At 44.1% G+C, this 11,317-nt stretch overlaps 1 protein-coding gene across 1 annotated transcript in view; it reads right to left on the reverse strand.

Moving 5' to 3' along the window:
- Nucleotides 1-11,317, reverse strand: part of USP25 (ubiquitin specific peptidase 25) — a 183,636-nt gene that overhangs the window by 168,842 nt on the left and 3,477 nt on the right. Inside the window, exon 2 of the mRNA XM_019523898.1 lies at nt 4,955-5,086. Coding sequence (XP_019379443.1) covers nt 4,955-5,086 — 132 coding nt within the window. The remainder of the gene's footprint in view (nt 1-4,954; nt 5,087-11,317) is intronic.

Below are 11,317 nucleotides of genomic sequence, written 5' to 3' on the forward strand. Positions count from 1 at the left end.
ATAAGATGAGATTCAATACTGACAAGTGCAGGGTACTGCACATAGGAAGAAAGAGCCAGCAGCATACCGACAGGCTGGGGTACTCCCTTCTCGTCAGCACAGGCAGAAAAGGATCTTGGAGTCATTATAGTCATCTATATGACATTGGTCAGGCCGCACTTGGAGTACTGAATCCAGTTCTGGACACCGCATTTCAGGAGGGATGTAGACAACATCGAGAGGGTACAGAAGAGGGCCACTCACATGATCAGGGGGCAGCAGGGCAGGCCCTATGAGGAGAGGCTATGGGACTTGAACCTGTTCAACCTCCACAAGAGAAGGCTGAGAGGGGATCTGATGGCCATCTATAAAGTGGCCAAGGGAGACCAGCAGCCAATGGGAGAGTCCCTGTTCTCCTGAGCTCTGGCTTTCCCTGAGAGTAACCAGGAATAATGGCTGTAACAGGAGTGGTTCCCTAGGGGTTGCCATGCTCTCCCCTAGCACCCCTTACCGTATCCAGTCAGTCTACCATGCACCCTCAATCTTGCCCACCACGTCTTTGATGTCAGTTATGTAATTAGGGAGGCTGCCTCTTCGGTTCCTTGGATACAATTATCCTCCTGTACATTAGCTCAGCCCTGCTAATGGGTATTCCTGGGCACCCCAGCCTTATTGGCTATGCGTGACTCCAGCCGTCCCTGTACCACGCCCCAAGCCTTGCAGATCTACCGGACATTGTTCGGTCTTAGCCGTAGCCCTTGGCTCATTCTCTCTGCGCGCCCTCTCTGGCGCTCGGGCTTAGCCGCAGCCCTTGGCTCTCTCTCTGCGTGTCCTCTCTGGCGCTCGGGCTTAGCCGCAGCCCTTGGCTTTCTCTCTACGTGCCCTCTCTGGCGCTCGGGCTTTTCCGCCGCCTTGGCTCTCTCCGCGCCCTCTCTGGCGCTCGGGCTTTCCACAGCCCCTTGTCTCTCACTGTCCCCTTTGTCCTGGGGCTCCTCACACCGCCCCCTTTGCTCTGGGGCTGGGGTCAGTGCACCCCAAAATACTGCGCCCTCTCTAGTGCCGGGGTCCCCACGCTATTGTGGATCCCCTATGAGGCCTCCTCCAACCCCTAATAGCCTCATCCAAACCACTGGTGTAAACAACAAACACAAAACATAAGCCCCTGGTCTATAACATAAATTCTAGCTGCTTAGCTGTAACATCCTTCAAGCCACCCCATGGGTACTCCATGTCTTCCCCAGTATCAGCCTGCTTGTGCAGTCCAGCTTCTCCTCTTTACTTACTTAGGCAGAGCTCCTTATCCCTTGGCGGCCAGCAGCCCACTCCCCCCTGGCCTCAGACTTGTGATTTACATAGGCACCCAGCCCTGCCCCTTCTGGTCAGTTGACCAGGCAGGTGTAGGTCCCTACCCTCATTAACCGGCTGGCCCAGCAACCTGCACCTGGGTCCTTATCTCTGCTCTCAAAGTAGCAGGCTTTAGTGCCCTGCTACAATGGCCATAAGTTGATGGAGAGTAAATTCAAGCTAATCATCAGGAGGCATTACTTCACAGTCAGGGTGGCTAGGATCTGGAACCAACTTCCAAAGGAAGTGGTGCTCGCTCCTACCCAGGGGGTTTTCAAAAGGAGGCTAGACAGACACCTAGCTGGGGTCATTTGACCCCAGCATCCTTTCCTGCCATGGCAGGGGGTCGGACTTGATGATCTGCTCAGGTCCCTTCCGGCCCTACCTACTATGAAACTCTGAATTCCAAAACGCCAGAGGTTAGGGATGTCAATACATATTTTGAATAGCAGACTTGTAGTCACACAAACCTGAATTCATAATACCTGTCACAGACAGCTCTGAACTTCTCACAAGCTTTTAAATCACCACATCTGATCTCTGTGTCATTTCAACTATCTTAGGACCTGATTCTTCTTCCAGTTGCAGTTTAAATAAATGTTGCTTTCGACTTTAATAAGAAGCGGGACAGAAATCTTAGGCAGTGGAACTTCAAGACAAGTCCCAGATGATCTGTTGCAAGCTTTGTTGGACTCATAATGCCTGAAGCGCTTCAAATCCTGGAATACGATGAGACTGGGATTTGAAGCACTCCAAGACAAACATTTTGGATAGGCAGTGCCACACCAGGCACAGATGCAAGCCCCCTTTGGAACCCTACATAATTTTCAGCAAAAGCAAATTTTAAAAGCGGATGATTCAAGCTTCTCAATATTAAACACATATTATGTTTCAAAAGAATTTACTATCAATGTTTATGCAGTCAGAAACCAAGCTGACCATTAAGACTGGAATATGCTGCTCAGAACATAACTCTTCATAAGACTAACAAAAGTTTTTGCAGTTACTAGCTAAAAATGTAGGGGGAAATCGGGTCTTTTCCCAAGGTTAAAAAAATTCTCCAAATTACTTTTCTATGCTTAGCCTTATGCTTAGACTTATGCTTAGTCTTATTTTGCTGCTTATCTACCTTGAGCTCTGAAGGCAACAGGACATTTAAACTGATTCAGCTTAAAACTCACCTTACTTCTATTCATTACAAATGGTGATGTTTGCTACTTAGCTGTTTTGCTGAATGAGCAATGAATCTAAAAAGGTACTCACTTCAATATTTCTTAGTCATACAATAAAGCCCTCCCAATGCTTAAGAATATGAGAGGCAGATGCATTAATGATTTAACCTAACAAAAACAGGCCATGTTTTTAACAAAAAAATAAGAAAATAGGTCTGTCCTGAGCCCTTCATATTATTTTGGAATTTACAGTTGTTCAGTAACCTTTGCACCAAAACATGTTGGCACCTGCCCACCACTCTCTTTATAGCCCGTTTGTTACTTCATGATGCTGGCATAAAGCTAGGAAGAGATACTGAGCAATATTGGGTACCCTCATTTCTAAGAGCAAGAAACACAGGCCCTTCTCTTAAGAAGCACATCACATTGCTGAGGGCCACAACTAGAGCAGCTTAGTTTTCATTCTAAATAACTGTTCTGCATCAAAGAGTACTTCCTCAAAGAAAAAAACAAAACAAAACACATTTTGTTTGAATTAATGCCCCCTTCCCACTCCAGGCAACAAAAACATTGCACAACTGTACTAGTTTGCATCGGAGAGATAGAAAGTGAAACTCACTAGGCTACTTTTGTTTCTCCGAGTAGAAAGCCCAGCCCTGCCCATTTCTTACAGGTCATAGTGAAACCAGTACTCAAGAAATGTAAACAATATGAAGCGTGTTTTTCCCCTGGTTTGGCTGGTTGACCTCCTGGATGTTTCAAACCATGTTTCTTGTGTACTGTAACTAAACTGTTTACCTCAGGCCAACCTTTTTATGCAAGCAAAAAGGCAGGTAACAGCCTAAAAGGGTATTTAAAAGCTCCCACTCTTCCTAAGGGACAGCTCTCCCAGCACAAAACAGAAAACAGCCAAATGTGTTCTGCTCCTAGTGCTGTTTATGCATATTATTCAATGATCTTTCTCTACAAAACCCTGGAATAGCAATGGTAGCAGGGCTCATTAGAGCTCCCTCCACCCCGGAGCAGTATTATTTGGGCTTTGCCAGTCACCCTTCTTGCTTGCTGTCCTTCCTAGCCCCAAGACTTATCCCAGGAGGTCAGCAATGTTTCTGGGCAGAGTGCCAAAAACACCCACAACATCAACTTGTAAGATGCTGGCGTGCCAGGGGAGCCACGAAGGGCCCAATCCTTGTTGTAGCAGCACAGCCCGTCACCTGAGGTGCACATGCCAAGCAAAATGCTTGTGCCAAAGCATAGCACAGCAAAGGTGCCGGAGATCGCCTACCCCTAATTTTTCCCATTTTGGTCATCCAATGGCTGCACTTCAACAGGAAAGTGAAGGGTATTCTCATCCTTACTTAAACCATGACCTGGTGGTTAGAGCACTTTGCTGGGAAGTGGGATGTTCAAACTCCCTCAGACTAAGAACAACCTAAAAAACCAAATTTCCTACTTCCTTGGCAAATTCCCTAACCACCAGGTTACTGGTTAACCTCCTCATAGTTTCATAGTTTCATAGATTTAAGGTCAGAAGGGACCTAGTAGATCTTCTAGCCCGACCCCCCGCCAGGGCGGGAGAACAAAAAAACCCCAAAACAAAAGCAGGACTCAAATGAGTCCAGCCAGGTAGGCATCCAGCCTCTTCTTAAAGACCCCCAGGGCAGGGGCCAGCACCACTTCCCTTGGAAGTTGGTTCCAGCTCCTAGCCGCCCTAACTGTGAAGTAGTTTTTGCGGATGTCCAATCTATACCTCCTCTCCATCAACTTGTGCCCATTACTCCTTGTTATGCCAGCGGGCGCTAGGGGAAACAGCGTCTCCCCCAAACCCTTCTGGTCCCCCCTAGTGAGTTTATAGACGGTCACCAGGTCCCCCCTCAGCCTTCTCTTGTGGAGGCTGAATAGGTTCAGGTCCCGCAGTCTCTCACTGTAGGGTCTGCCCTGTTGTCCCCGGATCATGCGGGTGGCCCTCCTCTGGACCCTCTCCATGTTGTCCACATCCCTCTTGAAATGGGGCGCACAGAACTGGACACAATACTCCAGCTGTGGCCTGACCAGCGTCGCATAGAGGGGGAGGATCACCTCCTTGGCTCTACTCGAGATGCACCTGTGGATGCACGACAAGGTCCGGTTAGCCCTGCCAACCATGACCTTGCATTGTCAGCCCATGTTCATCTTGGAGTCAATAATGACTCCAAGATCTCTTTCTGCCTCCGTGCTCTCAATCATTAATCTTGAGTCTCCTCATTAATCTTGAGTCTCCTCCACACTAAAAATTCAGGACTTGCCATATTTATTCCCATAACACATGCACCTTTCCCCACCCCACACAAAATTAGCCTACCAAAATTGGAGTTGGTGTTTAAATGAGGAAGCCGATTTCCATGTTAGAACAGAAGTATGGGATGCCCACAGGAATGGCAGGATTTATGCTGGACTCTGTGCTTCACAGAGACACTCACCTTCCCACTGCCGCACCAGAACTTCAGGTTTAGCCCTGTCACAGTCACTGCCAAGCTAGCAGTTACTTTTGGCTGAGCTGCCAATTTGGCAGTGGCTGTGACAGAGCTAAACCTGAAGCTCTGGTGCTGCATCTAGAGGGTGAGTGACAGGAGCATTAAACTATGGTAAACCCATCATTCAGCCAACAGAGACCACATGCTGGGGCAGTTACAATTTTTGGAAAAATCTATTTTTCACTTTCTGGCTTCTCAAAATAAGGTGCACATCTTATCTGAGAACATGCAATATGTAGAATATGGTATACACTTTCCAAAATGGATTTGGATTGCAACAGAGCTCTTAGTGGAGTGTTTCTGTCTGCATGCAATGGGATAAAATGAAGATAAGTAAAGAAACTGCACATCCTTTCAGTGGCAAGGATCAGTGGCAGTTAGAATCATATTTAGTTTCAGATGACTAAAAGCTGTTATTGACATTTCAACATTTTTAAGGTAGATTATGACCTGGCCTTAAGTGTGCAAAACAGGACATGCCAAATTGTCCTCCCACACAAACTTGCAGGTCATGTTTCATGATGCAAGATATTTAGGGATATAAACCAGGGAACTATTTTGTTTGTTTAAAATACACCACTTAACATTTAAATATCAAGTTGTTCTTTTTTTTTTTTTACTGACATATAAATATTTTTCATCATAGCCATAAAAATGGACTTAGCCCAGAGATGCTGATTTTGTTTAAAAAAAAGGAAAAGAGAGAGACAACTCATTTCAGAATTATATGAAGAGGAGACTGGATAGGCACCTGGCTGGGGTCTTATGACCCCTGCCACCCCCAGTGCTCCTTCCTGCCCATGGCAGGGGGTCGGACTAGACGATCTGTCCAGGTCCCTTCTGACTCGTTGATTCTATGATTCTAGAAAAACCATGTATAAAAATTAGATGTCTTTTATAATCACATATTTCGAAGTGGAGTTGATCTTTTGAGAATTGATCCAAATGCCATTCAAAGAAGCACTTCAAAACAGGGACTGATATATTTTTTTAAGCATTTGTATGGTGTGACAGAGCCCAGTACTCTGATCATAACTCCTGGATGTTACTACAAAACAAACATGGCAGACTTTTCCATAAACTCCAACAAGATTTAGTTTGAATTTAAAAGAAAATTTCATAGTAATTTCATATCGTGGTCCACTAATTTTATTAATGTAAATTCCAAGTCCACAAAGGTAGAGGACTGAAAAAATCATATCATCACCATCATAATTCAGAATCATTTGGTCAGCTAATAAATGAAGCTTTTATGAATAAGCAAATTTTTAAATAAAACTGACATCTCCTTGATTATGTAGTATTAATATTCAGGTTAGCCTGACTAGAAGCAGTTGTTACATATAACATGGATTTATATACCCCATTCTCAATTAGACGAATAACTTGAATCCGGTCTCAAATGCTAGCACTCCTTCAAATGTGCCGTTGCAGTGAACCTGGCAAAAACATATATAGGCACAGTATTAAGAGCTCTAAATCACATTCACAATTGCTACCATTTCAGTGGTTGTCAAACTTCATCACAAAAACTTAAAAAGTCCAATTGGGCTCTTTCATGCACTATCCACATTACAAAGACATGGCCTCCAAGGCCATCTTCCTTCCACTTTGTGACAGCAAAGACCACTGCCTTTCCCTTTATTCATACCACTCTTCTGGCCAATATGATTGTTTAGATAGAAAACTAAAAAAGGGAGTTACTTAACACATACACTTTACATATTACTGCAATTTAGCAGCTGGAAACAAGGAGAGGAAGCCATGTGATAAATCAAATGACCAACAATCCACAAATTAAATATATGGAAGGGGCATTTAGGGAAAATGTACATTTCAGCTTGTGGCCTTTCCCTTCAACATCTTCCAAAGAAAAACCAAACAAACAAACAAAAAAAACCCCAAACCCACACAAGTAGTCTTTATCATAGCAAAAAAGCTATATATCATCTATGCAATCAATGCTGGGTGCCCTTAATAGAGGAAATAAGAATTTGTAAAACTGAGCCCTGTATTTTCGGAAGAAGTGCCAAGTTGAACAGTTTCCGCTTCCAACTTTATCCTACTGCAACGAATGTCTTGTATTCAAAAGCTTGTCTAACTCTACTACAGTTGATATAATAATAGATACCACCCAAAAAAATCCTTGCCTCTCACAACTGTAGCACAGACAGAACAAAGGCTTTTTAACCCTACACATCAAACTTCATCCAGCCTTTCTCCAATTCACATACAAACTAGGGTAATCAACTGGAAATCTTTACGGTAGGCTGTTCTGGGGCCAGAGTGAAATGGATTGGTGATCTGAAGTAATTTCTTCTTGGACAGGTGTTCAGAGATCACTATCACCATTAGGAATAGCTTGCATATCAGTGAAGTTAAATGATACAATGGGTAAGGCACATATGACCCATGTACACTGCTGCTGCTGGTAATTACCATCAGCATTTGAGTACCGTGTGCATTTCAATTTTCCTACTAGAGGCAAGGTTTAAAGGACATTAACCTTGAGACAAGCTAGGGGCTCTCCACACGGAGAGTGACAGACTACAACTGTGCCCCTTTGAAAGGAAAACATGAAGACACGCTTGCCAAATTAAACAGCCCCATGGCAGCAATTCAGGACCATGTGGAGTACACAGTCAAGCAATAAATATTCCTTAAATGTTCAACAAGAAGCCTGATCAAAAACATTTTAATGAAAGAAAAAAAGTGGATGACAAAGCCACAAAGGAGCCAAAAGTATATAGAATCAAATATTAGAAACACAGAGCAAGAAAAGCTTTCAATTTTTATTCCAATGGCTATATTGGAACATAGGCATCACAGATCCCCCAGCTTAAGATTACTGAATAATGTTATAGAATCACACGTGAAAAAGTGGATGCAGCAAAAAGACTGATAGGGGAGAAAATCCAAATTTAGAAGTAAATTTAGAAGCAAATCAACTCAAAATGGTCTGTAAGCATGCGGGAAGTAAAAATTGAACTTTGCACAGATACAGATTTTGGTGATTAAGCAAGGAGGACATTAGTAGTCTGAGAAAACAAGTAACTTAATAAGTCCCATCTCCCCCTACATTTAGAGCACTGCACCAAAATAAACCTGGGTTTAAATACTACAAAAATCCAAAATGCTCTCTGAGTAACAGAAAACAAGACCTCCTGATGAATCAGATACCAAGTACCACAGTTGTAAGAGTATTCTGCTGACTAATAGTCATCTCTTGGAAACTCAATACAATTTTATCATATATGTGGTTTCTTCACACTAACAATGGACAGCCACAACATACTTTGGAAATGTGCCCAAAATACACAAACCAAGAAACACCATACTCCTAAACAAGCAAAATACAAATCATCTTTAATTCCAGTTCTACAAAACCAACAGAAACATTTTTTAAACTTTCATCTCAGACAAGGCAATAATCCAATTTATTCTTTTACATCATTTCCTAATGTATTTTCTAAAATATCTCTTGGCTTATTTTCAGTTGTCACCCTGTCAATTCTTCATTGCACTTACTGGGTCTAGAAGCTGTCATTTTTTTAACAGTCAAAATTTGCAAGGTGTATTCTGGATTGTTTTTTCACAGACATTTTGAAAGGAAAGTAGGTTGCAGAAAGTATGGTATAATGAGAGGGGGGCTGATGTTACAGATGGCCACAACTGAAAATGGGAAGAAAGCAATTTTAGGGTAATATTCTTTTAATCACTTTTGGCTTGAGGACATTTTATTTATTTATTTATTTATATGATCATTTGCTTTTTGAATCCCATTTTCCAAATCCCGTTTCCCCTGCTGAAGTTAATATTTTTTCCCCAGACGATACAATGAAAAAAAAGGTACAAACTCTTCAGGCCAGGGAATGTCGTTTTTTTCATTGCGTGTGTTCCCTACCTTGCAAAAATGGACTATTAGATGCTTCAGTACAGCAGCTCATCCTCCTCTTCCTCCAAGAAGAGATTTCAGATTTAGGATTTCTTGCTAATTCATTTAGTTTTTGCAGTCTGGACCACAAGATGAAATTTAAGAACTAATCTCTGCCCACAGCCCAAGTTTAACTTCCAAAGAGAAACAAAAAAAGCAATCTTAGAACACTGATCAGCAAATACAATCATTTAGCTGACGGTCATAATTTTTTATTATTTGTTAGACAACTGATGGAAATATAATAAATTCAGCCCAACCAGCAAATATTACAAGTGCCTGTACACTATTACAAGTACCTGTAATAAGGCCTCCAATACAAGAATGAAGCTGTTTAAGTGCACCTCATTAAAAACAATATTAGTAACAGAATTTACTGCTCACAAACCACGTCAAATTTGCAGTAGTCAGTCTGTAAGGTGCCACCCTATCCTCCCTTTAGCCATTGGCAGCAGTAGAAACTGAAACTCCCTGCTCTTTCACAGACAAGGTACAACACAGAAGCTGCCAGCAAAAGTTCACAAAAGTAGCCTATTAGCACACCTCACTTTAAATCAGTATTGACCAGCACAAGCACCAGAAGACAAATCTAGCTAGTGTCTACGCAGCATTAGCCTCGCCCCTGGAAATGCCTAACAAAGCACAACATCAATTTTTAGAGGTAGACATCTTCCCCTCTCTAGGAGCTTGTCTAAAATAGGATGTTGTACCACCTTAAACATAACAGCACAGTTAAGGTAGTTCAAGAGCCCTCCAGTATGGGCACACTTATGGTAGCATAGCTGTCTTCATGTAATAAGGTATATAGCTACGTTATCTTTGCTACCCAACAGGAGCTGTATGTCTGTCACCAACTCATTTCATGTTAGTGAAGTAACAGCAAGAGAATAGCAGTTTTCCACAGTTACTGCCCCAAGTGTGAAATCAATCACAGAGCTAAATGGTTCTATACTGTTTCCAGTTGCTCAAGTCCAATTTTAATGCTGCCTGGGGAAAAAATCCCTAAGTACGCAACTTTCCATTTCAGCTAGATCAATTCGTAGGTACTCTTCTGTATCACCTCCTCCGAATAACTTCTGCTTCTCAATACCTATCTAAATTAGGCCTGACAGGAAATGCAGAGTTGAGTTTGTTTCTTTTATTTCAGGGTTGCAGGTGTGTTGGTCTAAGGACACAGGCAGGCACAGGCCTTTCTTTTGTTTTATATTTCTGTGGCCTCTTTCTTCCTATGAATTGTTTATGCAAACCCTTTCCACTCACAGGAAAACCAGGCGCTTCGTAAGGTACAGGTATGAGCTTCCACCCCTTATGTACATAAGTGTTATCGTAGTGGTTTGTTTTCACACTGGCTACTTGCCCCTTGAGTTAGCTGGGCTTTCTGATGAGTGTCAGGACCAGGCCCTGCCTATATACACCCCCACCAAAATGCAACTACCTCCAAAGCAAAAGGCAGCAGCCAGACTTTGCTTTCCAGCCACGTGTCCCATTTAAGGTGCAAGAGAGACCGGTCGGTGATGCCAGTCACCGCACAGGCAACCACTGTCTCGCCAGGCCACAAAGAGCTTCCCCTCACAGCCAACACAGCTGGCCAGCCAGCAGGGCTTCATTCTAGCTCCATCTCCACGGAGGGTGTGGGGGATGCAAAAGTCACTACTGTGACAGCGAGGCTCAGTTGGCCTGACACCCGGGGCCTCAGCCACTGCTGAAGCATGACCTGTTTACATTCACCAGTTGTCCTGCCTCAGCCCAGCTTGAGGGCCTTGATACCCATGTCCAACAACTCTGCAGCAAGGAGCTGGAACGGACACACACGCATGCATGCACTTGCACACCCATGCATGCACACGCCCTCTCCAGGAATCCCAGCGCCCTCCCCCCACCCTGCCACCATCACAACATCCAGAGGCTTCTCCTGTAGGAAAGAGGAAATAGGTTGCTTCTTCAGGAAAAGGAAGCAAGAAGCTGCTTGTAGGGACCTGGACAGGGGGTGGAAGAGTGTTTACAGTGAGTGAATGGCTACAACCTGCCCCTCCCTACACACATGCACACAGACACACACACACATGCAGACACGTGTGCACACACAGACACACGGAGACGTGCATGCTGACAGACACACACACACACACGGAGAGACAGAAATATGCAGACACCCCCAGACACGCGCACATACACGCAGAAGCGCACGCACGCACACGCTAACAGCGGTGCACACACACGCAGACCCACGCGCGCAGAAATGCACACGCCCAGAGGTGCACACGCACACATTCGTGCAGAGAGACGCACACAGGCACAGGCGTGCACTCACAAGCAGGCAGACACGTGCAGTCCCGCACACGCAGAGCCGCAGAGCAGCGGGAAGGAGCCGCGCC

Source organism: Gavialis gangeticus, unplaced genomic scaffold (genome assembly GCF_001723915.1).
Source record: "Gavialis gangeticus isolate Ggan-Ray unplaced genomic scaffold, GavGan_comp1, whole genome shotgun sequence".
Taxonomy (NCBI): domain Eukaryota; kingdom Metazoa; phylum Chordata; order Crocodylia; family Gavialidae; genus Gavialis; species Gavialis gangeticus.